The sequence below is a fragment of the Pempheris klunzingeri genome, chromosome 15 (genome assembly GCF_042242105.1).
Source record: "Pempheris klunzingeri isolate RE-2024b chromosome 15, fPemKlu1.hap1, whole genome shotgun sequence".
NCBI lineage: Eukaryota > Metazoa > Chordata > Actinopteri > Acropomatiformes > Pempheridae > Pempheris > Pempheris klunzingeri.
In genome coordinates, this window is record NC_092026.1 from 11,251,137 (window position 1) to 11,266,851 (window position 15,715).

Genomic DNA, 15,715 nt, shown 5'->3' on the forward strand with positions numbered 1-15,715 from the left:
TTAGTATTAAGAAACGGGGTGTCCCAGTGGTCATCTCTGCCCCCCCCCTGTGGAGCCCATCCCCGATGCTGGCTAATGGAGACATGGCTGTGCTGCTGCGTGCCCGCCGCGCCCAGACTCCACGCTGGCTTGTATTTATAATGGTTCTCACCGCATGGCAGCAGAGCCTGACCAGCCTCCTACATCCATCTTTGTCAGAATCCCGCTGGGCCACTAATACCTCTTAAACACTCGGCTGGCTGGCAGCAGACAGCTCAGGAGCCTGGTGCCACTGTCAGAAATGCCAGTCTTTCTCCAAAATCCTCTCAGTTCCTCCCATCACTCTCTGATCCTTCCAGTCCTGTCTGTGAGATGTTAAGTTAATTTGGTGAAGTAAAACGAAAAATATTAACAGCATCTTGCATGTAAGGAGACAGCTCAAACTTTGAACACAAGCCCAACAGTTAGACGTGAACCTTGTGTGTGGCCTTGTTGCACTGACAGTGTGTTAGTGGTTTAATTTACAAGCGGTTATTAGTAGAGCAGTGTGGTGCTATAGTGATGTATGTAATTGACTGAACAGGCTATCTCTTGATCATTACAGCTATTACAGGTCATCAGGGCAATCTATGAATCTATGAATCTGTTGACTTACGGAGAGAGGTGAAATAAGGGAGACAGTTGCATTAGCGTGGTAACGGCTCGAGCTCATTTTGAGCAGCGGAGCAGAGACTGAGTAAGAAAGAGAGATTGAGGAGGGGAGAGAGAGAGAGAAGGAAGAAAGAGGGAGGGAGGCAGACTGAGAGTGGAAGAGGGGAACCTTTAATTTCGCAGTCAGCCAAGCCATCCACACAATCACCTTCTGTTAATTCTATCTGCTACATCAATTAAATTGTTTGTAGAAACTAATTGAATGTGGCTTAATCACACATCTTAATAGCTTTGCACGCTTCGATCTGGCTGTTAATTCCAGCAATAAAATGAAATGAGAGCGCTCACTGGGTAATTAGCGAGGAGGCTTGGGAAAGAAATGAGTGCTTTATGACACGGTAATAAAGCAGAGGAGCCGGTGGGGGGACGGCAAAGGCCGAGCTCGCCTCTATCTGGGTCTTTTTCTGCTGAGCCCCATGATTTTCACCTTGGCTTCCCACATTTGGGCAGTAGTCGCTTTAAACCAAATCAAATGCCCAAATTGAAAGAAAATGAGACTGTTTGCATTCATTAAGCCTAACTTCTTGCTATTTGGAGAGATGGCGTGGGCACAGGTAATGCATAATGGCTTTACAATCATTTTTCCACTATCACACACTCTTAGTGGAAGGTCTGAGATGGGTTGTGACTAATGGGGATGGAAATTGAATTGTCTTTTAATTTGTTTTTCTTCCATAATTCCTGGATTCTTGTTGGTCTGCTGTGTATAATCAGTTCCTTCAATTGAGGGAAATATTTTGAAATATTGGGACTTTAGTAGAGTGGAGACCATTTACAACTATTGTCTTGTTCTTTCTGCACTTCCTATAGGACTACATGCAGAATGTGCATGGGAAAGAGATAGACTTGCTGAGGACAACGGTCAAGATTCCCGGGAAGCGACCCCCCAGAGCGGTGGCCACCGTGGCCCCCACCGCTAGTCCCAAAACCAACGGGCTCACCAAGGACCGCAGCACCTTACAGCTGGGCATAGGAAACACAGGTACGATTTCCTGTCCTTATTATAAGGCTAAAGGCCTGTGTGATAGAAGTATTTCTATCATATTTAAGATACAGAATAATGTACAATTGAATACATTCAACATTTCTGCATACGCACAGTTTAAGTGATTCCACTGGAATATGGTTTGTACATTTGAATACTGCTTTAGCTTCAAGTTAAGTCTTGAAGTTATGGCCAGAGGACATAAACCACTAGCGTCAGTGTAAGTGACACACACTTATAAAATATATGATCAAGGATCTCTTAACACTGATGAGAGCAGCGCGTGGTGCTCCATCCTTCATCAGACTCATGACAACACACAATGGGCCAATGGGTTTGTGTACTAATTACAGATAATACTTCACTTAAGACAGTTTATTGTAATCACTGCAAATATGAAATGTTAAATATATAAGAATGTATGGTTTGTATTTTTTTATAGGCTTAGTGTGTTTTCGCTGTCACAAACACTTGTTCAACTGTTTTGACTGTGTGAGTACACACAGAGCACTTTTTTCTCCTTTTCATTTGAAGTTGTATTGAAATAAATACCACATAATGATAATAGTCACTTATATTAAATGGTAAATTTGAAAGGATAGATGTTGTAGGTAAAGAAGGATCCCCCATATTTCATGTACTACCCAAAGGAGAAAACAAATCACGGGTGCAATATGTAATGGTTACTCAATGAGTATTTTATTACTGTACTCATTTTCTATGTCCCCAGTTTCTGATTAATCATAAAAATGGACCCCAGCAGGTTAATTACACACTTTCTGTATGTAAATTAGTCGCCTCATACTATACACAATGATGACTTAATGAGCATCTATGAGAAATCTATTAATTCCTTAAATTACTAAACAGGGGAATTTAAAATTGTGTTTTTAAGGAAATATCACCAAGAATGGAGACTTGTTTATGTTTTTGCCACTGTGACAGTGACCTAGTTATTTTTCACCCTCTTTGGTAGTGTGGGTCACAGCAAGAAAAAGCGCTTTGGTCCTGAGCATCGTGCCAGAGTTTCTCCACCTTTCAAGTTTAAAAATAGAGCTCTTCTCCCAGAGAGCTGTGCCACCGGAGGCTGCAGAGAGTCTGGCAGCTTTACAGAGGGGAAGCCAGTGATTGGATTTTGGGGTTAGGATTAAGAGTAATTAATACTAATTAGCAGAGTGATCCCCAGAGGGAGGCGGGGTCCTTCATCGGCTGTGAAATGGGCACAGTGTTTCCATCACTCAGGCTAAAGCAAACTGGCTGAGAGCGGGTACGGAGCCAAAGACGGGTCAGCAGGGACCATGAGCACTGTCCAGGCAGGTTACTGTTAAACCGGGCCAAAGAGTAGCCACTGCTGAACGGGTTAATCAGTCAAAAGCAGAAAGATGTAGGAGTTTACAGAGCAGAGGACGTTTGATCGAGGTTGTTGCATCCCGCAAACTGTTAACCTTGAGCGCTGGGTTGAGGGGAGGTCATTGGGGCAGATGATGGGCATTGAAAAACAGGCCAGGACCAACCAGTTTTTTTTTTTTTGGAAAACAGCACTAACTGGTTTGCTTTTTTGTTTTTTCTTCCAAACCCAACAATGTTGTTTTCCTTTCGTTTTCTTAGTCTCAATGACAAATCCCTAAGATTTTTTGTTGCCATCCATTTGTGCATCAAGAGAACAATGCGGGGGAGATTTGCCTTAATCTCCACTTAGGAAAAGAAAGGTTACAAATCACATCAGGTCTCTCTCTGGGTGGAGGATCCTCTTCTGATTATGTGATCTGGATTTTGATTTCATTAGACGTGCAATTGATGAAGGGAACAAAGGGGTAATTTTTCATTCACCGCGTCCAAATCACAAGCCTTGTCTGTGCCTTTGGTAATTCATTCATTCCTTAGATCTCAAGACCTTTATAATCACTGGGAGAAGAGGGATAGCGATGGAGAGAAGGAAGGGCGGAGTGGATGGGGGAGATGGGAAGATGAAGAGGAGAGGCTGAGGAGACAGAGAGTAAATGAGAGAACGCATGCGCCCAAGAGTTTGCCAGGCGGCCAGGTTTAATTCCTCTGCTGTGTGCTGAGCGGAACCATTTTAAATATGATCCTCCCTGTTAACACGCATCCTGCCGTGTCACCTGCGACAGATACGTCGTATCAAAGTATTAATGGGCCCAGTCACTTTGAATCAATCCTGTGGGGGAGAGAGATGTGGAAGAGATGTGCACGTGGAAGAGGTGGAGATTTCAGGAAAGTGTTTATCTCTTTCCCTCCATCTTCAATCTGTAGCACAGTAGAAGCAGGAGCCACGTGCTCTCAGACCAGCGGGCCCTGCCAGGGCCAACATGAGACGGGGCCTCTTGTAGGAAGCATAGTGGTTCCCAGCCTTATTGTCTGATGTAGTCTTATTAGGTGAGCTCAAGGACTCCGTCATCAACACCACCAGTTATGTGGTGTCCAATGTGTCCATTTTGAACTGATTTATTTATTTAGGCTGTTATCATGGCTTGGTCTTTTGGTCGTGTTGTACTGCTACCATGTATAGTGGCAAAAGCTGGATATTTTAATTTTACCTTAACTGTCCAATTTCCTAATTTTTTTTAACAAGTCTACTCTTCAGTCTTTCCATGTGCTGCCTGACCACCGTAGAAATATTCCCTTGGGTACACGGACACTTGGCTGGGAATTGCCGCTATATAGTAATAGTTTGTATCAAGATCTGTTTTGTTTGTAGAAGTATTTGTTTCTGTCCTCAATTTTGTCTTTTTTTTTTTTTTTAACTATCTAGCTTAATCTTTGAGGAAATTACTTCAAAATTTCATCAAATTTATACTAACGGTGTGCCATAACAGCAATTATGAGCTGGAAATGTCTGCAAGCAGCCTCTGACAATATGAAACCACATTATAAAGCCATAACGTTTTAAAGTTGTCCAAAAAGTGAGATATCTAAACAAGTAAAGAAAATAGGGTGGCATTGCCATACATGAAGGTGACAGTACAAATCTTTAAATTGGTTTAATGCACAGAGTCTTTTTTTTAAGTACAATATTTAATGCAAAAGTGTGACTAGGAGCGTCTGAGTGACTTGCGCGGGGACTTGCAGCAGCAGCCGTATCAGAGGTGGAGGGGGGACGTCTGGGCGTTGGTCAGGATGATGGTGGTGAATTACACACAGCCGCAGATGATGTGTTGCCCGGCCCACATTACCATGAATGCTTCATTATCCCACTACTTGTACATAATGGCAACAACTCCACGGAGGGGTCAGGCCTCGTCACGGCTCATCAACCCACTGACGGCCCGGCCTAAAGAGAAATGAGAAGCAAGGCAGCGCTGCTCCCCGCTAATCCATCGCCTCTACTTAACACCCCAGCCCTGGATAGCCTGCAGAACACACTATATGGCTTTTGTTATCTCTTTATACACATGACGATACAGTCAGCAAGAAATGGTCATAATGGTGCTTTGTGCTTTTAAGTTTGTATTCAATTTAATAACAACAGAACATGAATTAATTATGAATTGTTTTGTTATAGAAATATCTATGCAGCATGATGAAAAAACTATCGTTTTGAATTTAGTTGAACTGGACCCATTGTGATCCTTTTAAATACTGTACTTGGATGTAGTGGTGGAAGTATTCAGTTTTTTTTATTTAACAGTAGCAATACCACAATGTTGGAATACTATATTAAAAGTTAAAGACCATCATCAAAAATGAACTGAAGCAGTAATGAAGAGTAAAGTAAAGAGATATTATCATGATCAATTATCAAAAACAAAAGATCAGGATCATTATGCAACACAAATGGCCGCCGTCAGTGTCTTGTTATTAAATATTATATTATTAGATTATTATTGTTACTAATTCGTGAAGGTGTGAAACACATTTTGATGTAACTCGTCAAGGTGGAACTAATTTTTTTTGCTGCTGGGTAGATTTAGCTCTAACGACATATAAAAAAATCATAGGTATGTTTATTGTCTGTAAAATGCTAATTTGCAAAGTAACTGTTGTCACCTGAATGTAGTGGAGATAAAAGAACATTATTACCCTCTAGAATATAGCGGAGTAGAAGTATAAAGTTGCAGAAAATGGAAACACTCAAGTAAAGTATACCTTTTTATACATAATTATAGTTGTACAGTAATCGTACAGTAAATGGATTAAGTAACTTTCACCTTCTGTCTACATGTCATTTCACAGTAAATGGCTTGATTCCTGTCACACTTTTACCGCAAAAATAATAATGATATTGACCAAGAGACGTGAAAATGTAAGGTTCATATATTCAGCAAATGTCAGGACACAGTTTAAATGATGTTTTTTCCAGTCCAGTTGCATTATAGTTTTTTATTATTCTAAAGATTCAAATTTAATAATGCTTGATGTATTTCTATTTGACACCCAAATCCCTCTTCTGATCACTGAAGATGGCAGCGCTCAGTATCAAATCCAATCCTTCTTCGGACCTCAGTTTGAAGTTGTCAGGTTCATCATTGTCGGTCCACCATTGTGTCACTGCTGAAGCTGTAAAACGTACTGCAGTCAGGCCTGGCTGGAGCTGCCAGTACAGTGCTCTTTTAGTGCCACAAGCTGATTATTTCTCCACTGTAATTACATTATCCTCCCCTTTATGCAGGAGTGGTCTATGGGGACTAATGGATACAGCCATGTATAATTCATTAATCATTAGCATCCAATTTGACAATTAGACGTGATTGTTGAATTTTAAATATCAATCGAAGTTGCCTCGTAGTTATCTAACAGTTTTTGTCTTTCTCTCTTTTAAGGTGGCAATGAGTCAAACTTCACACTTTGGAAATAAAGTATTCCCGATCTGTATATTACAAAATGGAGAATTTCCTCTAAGCAATGAGGCGATTACACATTAATGTGTTAATGATTAAGTAGTGTTGCACTTTTTTTCACATTTATAAATAAATTTGTAAAATTCAGTGACAATTAAAGCAACCAAAAGCCTTTTTTTTTTTTTTTTGTTTTTTTTTTACAGGAGTCATGAGCTTATTTTATGTATCATTCATCCGTCACTTTTTAAAAAACAAAGTTTCACATTTTCTTTTCAGTTCCCCCTACTCGTCGGCTCTGTCTCCCCCTCCTCCTCCCCCCCCCCCCTCCTCTGCTCTGATTTCAGCATGCTAATTTAGTCAGTGCTCCTCAGCATGATTCCCTCGCTCTCTCTCCCATTCTTGCTGCGATTCTGCTCCCTCCCCTCTGGGACCTGAAGATTAATATTCCTGGGCCCAACAAGATAATTACTGATACTAATTAGACATGATTATGTGAATTTGATACACTTATTACTCTAGATAATGAGTAGGACATATTATCCTAACAAGCACCCGTGCCGCTTAGTTTACTTTACACACGACCCACACACTATATTTTCTGTTATTGTCACCTCAATCAGAAACTGATATTCTCTTGTAATTTTTTAATAAAAGGACTTGATGTGTGATACCTGTAAGATGAGACAGCATTGTTGAGAAAATTGAGAAAGAGATATGACTTGTTTTCCAAAACAAAACCTTTGAAATATTAACTTTTCAGCGTCAAAGCACTGTCTGCGTGCTTCATTATATTGTATTGTTTTGTGGAGCCTGTAAATTAGGCACTTTTAAGGAAACACTGTGAGAATTAACTTTTTTCTCATCAACACTATTTATAAGCAACCCCTCTTTTTTATAGGTCATCTTATTTGTATGGCATTACCTTTAAATTCAGTTTAATTTATTTGTCAGAATAAGATAGCACAGTTTTGGAGCAAATTATTGAATGACACGCGCACAGCTATATATTCAGTCTGACGCATTTTAAATCTTAAGCAGGTAATCTGACTCCCCTCACGAGACTGGAAGTGTATCGATGAGTTTTTCAGAGTAGTTAGGACGTGTTGTAGCGCCTGCTCACGAACAGGAGGGAAGGACCCCACATGGTGCCGCCTAACCCATGAATTAGTAAAGAGAGCCAGGCGTCCGTGGCTCGCCTGATTGGAAGTTAGGGAGAGAACGCCTGCTGACGCCAGTGGAGATCGATGTGGCAGTCAGAGGGATGAGGCGAGATAATTAGCGTTCAGAGTGTATCTTGTTAATTAAGGGCTAATTAGAGGCAGAGGCGGAGGGAGAGGGGTTTCGTGTGTGTGTGTGCGACTGTGTGAGGGGGGGCTGTTTGACGGAGGCATGTGCACAAATGAGGTGGCAGCAGCATTGCAGTGCTTTAGAAACTACTAAAAACTGCTAACTCAATTACACTATTTTCACTTCTTTACAGACTTTTTTGTTTCAAAGAAAACAATCCTACCCGACTAAGTTTAGAACTAAAACACCTATGGACAAACGTAAGAAATCAGGATTAATTTTCTTGTTTCTGCCACTTGTTTTCCAGGCGCTCCTCACTCCAACAGTAGCACATCCCTCCAGACGGGCGGGTCGGTGTTTGGCAGCAGTAAAGATGGCATGCACCAACGCTCCTTCTCTGTGTCCAGCGCCGACCAGTGGAATGAAGCCATCAACACGAGTACAAGCAGCGGAGCCCGTAAGACTTCTACCCTTAGCTTCTACGTTCTCATCCCCTAAATCTCTTCCAACATGCGTAATGCAATAATCAAAAAAATGCCCATATTTCTAGCACAAAGATTGAATTGAAACAAAATGAAGGAATCTGATCTAGAGACGTTGTGTGATGGAGATGCCATTTCGCTAGTTTGTCATAGACAGGTGGAACAAGCCTAATTTTCATAATTAGGTGATCAGGGCTGTGATCGCCGTGACCTTTTCGGCTGCTGCTCGTTGACAGAAGCGTAGTGTTCAGAGGAGAGGAAGAGTGAAGGTTAACTTTCCGCCATCGATGCATCTCCTTTTACTGCCTCCTTGTCACATTGCACGTTGTCACTGTACTTGAGTGAAGTAAGATAATATATTCACCATGCATGTCTACACGCTCCCACCCCCCCATCCTGTCTTTACCTTCCATCTTACTCTTATCCCCCCCCCCCCACCCTTCCTCTGTTTTCCTCTCTGTTCTTCCGAAGAGGAAAATGAATGCTTTTTGGGGGTACCATTCATCACCAGTTATTTCCCTCTCTTTGTGGTTGGCAGTAAAAAAGCACTTAAATGCACATCAACAGAATAACAGTCATTTCCATGCATGTTTGCACTCTGGTAGTTCTCATTAGCACGGCGGCGGCTCCCCCCCTCCCCATGGGCTCCCAGGGGCCCCGGCAGTTTAAAGAGCGCACTTTACGAGCGCTGCTGGAGTCCAACTGCACGGCCCTCGTGGTTCCGCAGACAAGCCTGTCTCTCATTTGGAGCTGCCAAACGATCAATTCTGCCTGGACGCAGGCACTTCCATCACCCCCTACCCTTGTCTCCCATCAGCAGCATGCCCAAAGCAGAATTACTTAGATTCGTGGGGTCCTCAAATAAATGAGCGCAAGTGTGTGTTGTGTGTGTGTGTAGCTGTTTGTATGTGAGTTTTTTCCACAGAGCGTGTTTGCATCTGTATTACAATGTGTGTGGAAGAAAAAAAAAAAGCTTCATACTGGATGTTTGTGAATGTGCGTTAGGCAGTCGGTCTGCAGAGGACAAATAGGAACTCCTAAACGTTGTGTTGTGAAAATAAGGAGACCTAGAATTTCCCATTTCCATGTTTGCTAAACTGAAAAGCCCTTTATATTAACATAGCTCATTAACCAGCATCCAGTCTTCAACTAAATCAGACCCACAATTTGCTCCATTATTCTACTTTCTTCAATTATTTTCATGCTACTCTTAAGGTAACCACAAATGAGCTTGAATGAGGCAAATGAGCTGAAAATAATAGTAAAAATGTTGTGTCAAATGATAGATGTGTTGCTTGTCCTTGGGATGTGTCACTGTTACCAGTGCATAGTCGGTGCAGGCAGTTTAAGGCCCGTACACCGGAAGCAACGTCTTTGTAGCTCAAAAACTTTTTCTGCACATCTTGTTTTTGTGTCTCCTCACAGTTTAAGAATCTGAATTACAGCAGCAGAATATGCCTGTAATGTAAAGTGTGACTGGACTATCAGAAAACATAAGGTTGATTGAAATGCGACCCTCTTATCTTTCATCCTAATGTGCCTTCAATAATCAATAGAGGGTGTTCCACAGTGAAGGGTGCTCATGTTTTGCCATATGAATTGACTTGAACCAAGCCCAATCACTCCATTATCCTTGGTGAAGGTTGCAGGTTAACATAAAATGTGATTCTGAGATGCAAAAACAGTAGATTGATGATTCACAGGAGAATGAATGCATCTTAGCCAGGTAACCATTTCCATATTATTTAAAGAATGTCCTCATTTGTAAACCTATTGAGCAAAGGCAGAAGCAGAGGTAGTAACGTCTCTTGAATATTGAGCGTAGATTTTTGATTAAATCCCAGCCCAATTTTTCTATTGCTTGCATTCATAAAGACGCTCATTCTTAATGCGCTGGATACTTGTTTAGATCCTGCTCTCCTCGGTACACCTCAATCTTTGAAACCTGAATTAAAAGCTCAAGCAGTCGTCTGAGCAGTGTGATGGGCTCGCTGATGACAGTAACTTAAGTCGTGGTCAAAGTGAGAGTGATGTCACATTCAAAGGCAAAAGATTACAGTCGATCAGTGCTCTCCATCAGCGACGATTCAGTGATTAATTCTCTATTGTTGTATCGTTAGTAGATCAAGTTTTTTTTTAAAATTATTATTCAGTTTTGCCATATATGATGGTAAATTGAACATCTTTTTGGTTTTAGACTGCTGGCTTGATTATCAAAAGGAAATTTTAGGCTCTGGATAATTATAATTAGTCCACAATAAAACTTGGTTAGTTGCAGCCGTAATTGGTTGAGCAATATTTAAATTTTTTACCGCCTGACTTTTAATGCAAAATACCACTACATATTGATAATTCTGTTAACATGAACTAATTTATATTCAATATTGTCCCCCTATAGACCTTCATGAAAAGTTTGCATGACTGACTTTTTTTCTTTCCTTTCTTTACATTTATGCTGCAACTCTGTTCGGTTTTGTGCTAATTTATATATAAGTGTTTTTTTTGTTTGCATATCAGGACACAGGTAGTTAATGCACCGATAGCCTTTTCCCGTGGCACTGTGTTTTATACCTTGGCCTCCCGATGCGAGGGTGATAGCATGTGGGGCGTTTGATTTCTACGCCAGGCCGTAATGAAGTTTGACATTTAGTTTGGAGAGAGCAGCAGAGCGCGATCAGGCCTTGATTAGTACGCTCTAATTGAGGATAATAAGGGGGAGGCGGTGATTGTTTCTAATTTTTGCCATTAATTGCAGCCGTTGGCTTTGATTGAGGACAGGCAGGGCTGCCATGTCAAGGGGCCTGGCGGAATCATAGTGCTCCTCACCCGGAGCCTCTTGAATAACAATGAAATGACTCCCCCCATCCTCTTCATCCCCCTGTCTGCCTTTCTCTCTCTCTCTTTTTCTCTCTCACCCATTTTCATTTTCATTCATTCCTAGTGTGGTATTGGTAAAGGCAGGAAGCTGTTAGCAGCCCCCTCTTTGTCTCACCCATAGTCTTCAACCTGAAGCATGTTTAAACCGTCATCTCTGTGGTGGGAGTCTAATACACTGTAATCACAGGTTAGGCTGATACCTATTCTGCTGCCCAGGTGATCTTGGCTGAGTGGGAAAGAGAGACTCCTGATCCCCAGTGTGCTTCATTACCCAGCTTGGTCCTGATGGCCCTCATGCACACTAACAGCTAGCTAATAACGCCACGGTGAATATGAGTCAGTCCAATTCCAACTTCATAATTCTCAACTTTGAAAATATAACCTAACCAGCATGGAAAGTTTAGAGCTGAGAACCACTTAAAGGCAGGAGACTTAATTTTGAATACATCTTTTTTTTTTTTTTTTTATTCATACTTTTATATATTTATATTTTACTTTGTGTTTGAAGTTTATTCTTATTCTTTTGGAGCTGTAAAGCAACAAAATGCAATTTCCCCCTGGGGATTATTAAAGTAATTCTGATTCTGATCATATACATGGTATAGTTTTCAGGCGCTTTGACATCATTGCTCAGTGGTGTAGTTTTATATGGTGTTTTTTTTTTTATATATAGATGTATAGTCTCTTGTTTTATCCATTTCCTGTCCCTGCTCCTTCATGTTACAGACTTATTAAAGCTTGATTGGTGCAAACAAAGGGACGTGTATCTCCCCATATATGTTTCAGGTGCAGCATGAGCAGGGCCAGGGTCATTTTCCACAACATTAGGGGCAGAAATTGATAATTAGAGGTGTTTATGACACGGTTGGGGCCCCTGAGGGGCAGCCCTCCCCTTTAACCTCAAGCGACATTAAACAAATGCTGGCTGTCACGATGGAGGCAGGTTGGAGCTCAAGTCTTCCACCCGCCATACGGAGCTGTGCTGGCAGGACAGACGCTGGGATGGAGAGGGAGGAGGAAGGAGAGGATGGGTGGGGGGGCACAAGGAGGACCCCTGTGCCCCCAGCTGTCTGAGCCAGCTAATGACTTGTCTCAGGGGGGCTGTTGTAAGTGAGCAGGGAAATTGAAACAGACGCCTCGACTAGGAGCTGCTACATGTGTGGCTGCGTACTGCCATTCAAAACACCAGAGAACCTAATGTATGTAGTCCAGCACAAGCACCAATGTTATGTTTATTAATGTGATGGCATATAATCACTGTTATTATTTTCCAAGTAACACTTCACTATTTGTTCTGAAACATTAATACTACAATGAAGATGGTCCCTTATAACCAGTCAAACTAGTTATAACCAGAAGTATCTTTAACTGTTTCCAGTAAAGACATTTGTTGTTTGTATACATCAACTCTCATCAAGATTAATCTCTTAAATCGAGTACAGACATAACAATATGTGTCTCAGGTGCTGTCTCCTATATTTCGCCGACGCTCAAACAATGCATCCTGGGGCCCTCTGAGCTCCACTCTCCCCCCACGTTAGCATCTTCAGTCCCCTGCTGAGCCCATCGTACTCCTCAAAGACAGCCCCATCTCCCTAAAGGTAATGACCGAATTAGGCCTAATGTTGTACACTGGCTAATGGCACAGTGCTGCACATTATAGCATGTGCAACTGGCGACGACAACAGCAATAATCCCTGAGCCCCTTGTCCTCCTGCACTCCACCCCTGGGGCTGGGACGGTGCACAGGGAAATGAATGGAGTTTGCCACACTACAATGAGCTTTTGATGGGAGACAATGGAGGAGGCTGCCAGCACCACACAGGGTGGTAAGAGGAGAGCAATATGGGGCCCATCTACCGGCCCTCCCTCCCTGCTTCCCCGAGGCCCCTGGCCCCCGCTCCCAGATTCATAATGGCATCCGGAGGGGGAAAGAAGGGAAAGTGATGTCAAATGTCAGGAAATCAGAAAGATGGCAAGCTGACAACCCCCTCCTATCGTCCCATCCCTCCTATCCCTTTGCCCAACGGTAGCACAGGTTAATATCACATTTATAAAATCACTTACAAGAAACAAAGCCGGCTCTTAGCCCCCTGTCACTCTCAGACAGTCATATAGAGAGTTTTGCTGCGGGCTAACGTAGGTAACCATTTGTTCACTGATAGCCTCATACCTGTCCTTCACTCTATCTAAAGCCGGAGCCACACAGTTACTTTTGCAGCACTCAAAGCCATTTCCAACTCTTACTACTGTAGACACATTTTTAGGGTGTGACGAGTCTCTACTTGAATAAAGCTGATGATGTCATTCATTATTCATTGCTGTGTGTCGTTTCAGAAAGATTCATACACTTGATACATAATAGTACATAGCTTTTTTTTCTTTTTTCAATACGCTGTCAGTGTAGTTTATCTTTAAAGGAATAGTTTCACATTTTTCAAATCTGTCTCCATTTCATGTCACTCTATGCCCATTTAACACGTAGGTGGTTTTGTGTTTTCGCTGTCGTACGTCACTTTCTCCACACTGGACTTGCAGCCTCAGTTGAGAGCAATTAACGCAATTAATAACGGACAAATCAACAGTCCTCATTAAGCGCAAAAATCTCAGATCCAACACGGTACCACAGCACTCTGCCACAGCAATATCAAGTTAATATTTCATCAAGCAGATTTTATTTTCAAATTGGACACTTTCTCCTCAGACATCAACTGCAGTTCTTGTTCTATATTTTATATTTCATCATAGCAATAGATATCACAACGTTTACCTTCTTCATTTCAGCGTGTCGCTTACTTTTACTTGAATAGTCTGGACAAAATGTTTTGTCCCAACGTTAGAACTATCACTCTCCTTGTGACTGCATTTTACTGCCGTTTGAAAATGTTGTGTTTGAGCAGAGTTTTCTCCATGTTTTACCGGTAAATCATCCTCAAATGTTTTCAGTGTTTGGAGACTTTGTAATGATAACCCACCAATGGGACAGGTGCATTTAAAGAGCATCATGTTAACTACTTTGAATATGTACCCACTTTGTTCATTGACAGTGAAACTTAAACTAACCTACATGGGCAGTGAATATAAAGCAAGATAAACTATCCTATTTATTTATTAAGCATAAACAATAATATCTATGTGTTTTTTTTTTTTTTCAGCCAATGGAACGGGTGATCCTGCGAGTTCCAGTGTCGGCAGCGCCACAAGTCCTAAACTTGAGCCACCTCCTTCGCCACACGCCAACCGCAAGAAACACAGACGGAAAAAGAGCACGGGCATCACAAAGCCAGACGGCGTGTCTGCAGGCAATGAAGGTACAACACAATCACATTACTAGAGCTGTGAAATGACCAAAACTTCTGGGGAAAAAACCAAAAAACAAATATTGGGATACACATGTGTCTCACCGGCAAAACGTTTACCCACCAGTTGGAGCATTTCTATCCACCTGTTTTTATGAGCACTTTCAGCGTCAACTTCAGCTTCTACTGCACTGAAGAAAGTAGGTCTGACCAGCACTCTGTCACTTATGTCATCTCAGTGTGCCTTCTTCTTCTGTGGTTTAATGGTACCTGACTGATGGCTTACTGCCACTAACTGTTTATCAATTATCCACCTCCTAATATTCATATAACTGTAGTGATTGGAAAGGTGCATTAATTTACACTTTCTTCCTCAGATTAAGTTTTACTTTTACTCTTGGTAGTACAAAAAGGACACACACACAAATCTATCGGAATTTATTTATCTATAAATTCCTATATTAAGCACAAAGAAGTAAAATCATAGATGTGTCCGCTATGTTTTGAGTGTGCAAAATTGGTTGTGCTAACCAGCCAACACAATTACCACTTTTTAGTGTTAGGAAGCCAGTGAGGGATCCTGTCCTTGGCAGTGCTCATGAGACTCCTTTGGTTGCTCTGTATACCTGCACAGGGACGAGTTGGATTTGGAGGATGATGCAAATCGGAGTATTAAACATTACCAGTGAAACTCCTAACTAGTATGTGAGAGGAAGTTGTAGAAGTGCAGTAAAAGAAACTGTCCGAACCAAATCAAGGTCAAAACTGGAATAAAACATGTAGATGGAGCTTCACAGAAACATGTTTTTTTTTTTTCTATGTATTTACTTGTCATTGAGTTAATGATATGCCAGACATAAAGCAGCCACATGGTGACTCAGTGATCCACCACGAATTTAGCTTCATTACACTGATAAGAGTTCTTCAAACATCATGAAAAAACAGCTTGTAAGCCTCTCTGTTCTGATTAAAAATGCCTATGAAGTACATAAAGGTGTGTAGCTGTGTATCTCCATGTGGCCCCCTGCACAGTGCACCCTCACAGCCCCCCATTTCTTTCACCGTAGTCTGAATGGCCCGCTCTCCAGAAGCCGTGGCCCTCCTCAGCAGGGGAGTGGCAGTCGGCTCTCCACCCAATTAATAATGATTCTCCAGCCCAATGATGAATGGAGTACCCTAATTGGATGGCATTGTGAAAACACTGGGACGCATTTCAGAGGCCATAAAACTGATGTCACCAGAGCGGGATGATCAATCAACAAGATTGATACGCTGGATAACAACAACAATGGCATTGAC

At 41.8% G+C, this 15,715-nt stretch overlaps 1 protein-coding gene across 1 annotated transcript in view; it reads left to right on the forward strand.

The window, feature by feature from the left end:
* The window catches only part of agap3 (ArfGAP with GTPase domain, ankyrin repeat and PH domain 3), a 113,751-nt gene that overhangs the window by 73,045 nt on the left and 24,991 nt on the right, over positions 1–15,715 (forward strand). Inside the window, exons 11-13 of the mRNA XM_070844873.1 lie at positions 1,501–1,672; positions 8,066–8,215; positions 14,273–14,428. Coding sequence (XP_070700974.1) covers positions 1,501–1,672; positions 8,066–8,215; positions 14,273–14,428 — 478 coding nt within the window. The remainder of the gene's footprint in view (positions 1–1,500; positions 1,673–8,065; positions 8,216–14,272; positions 14,429–15,715) is intronic.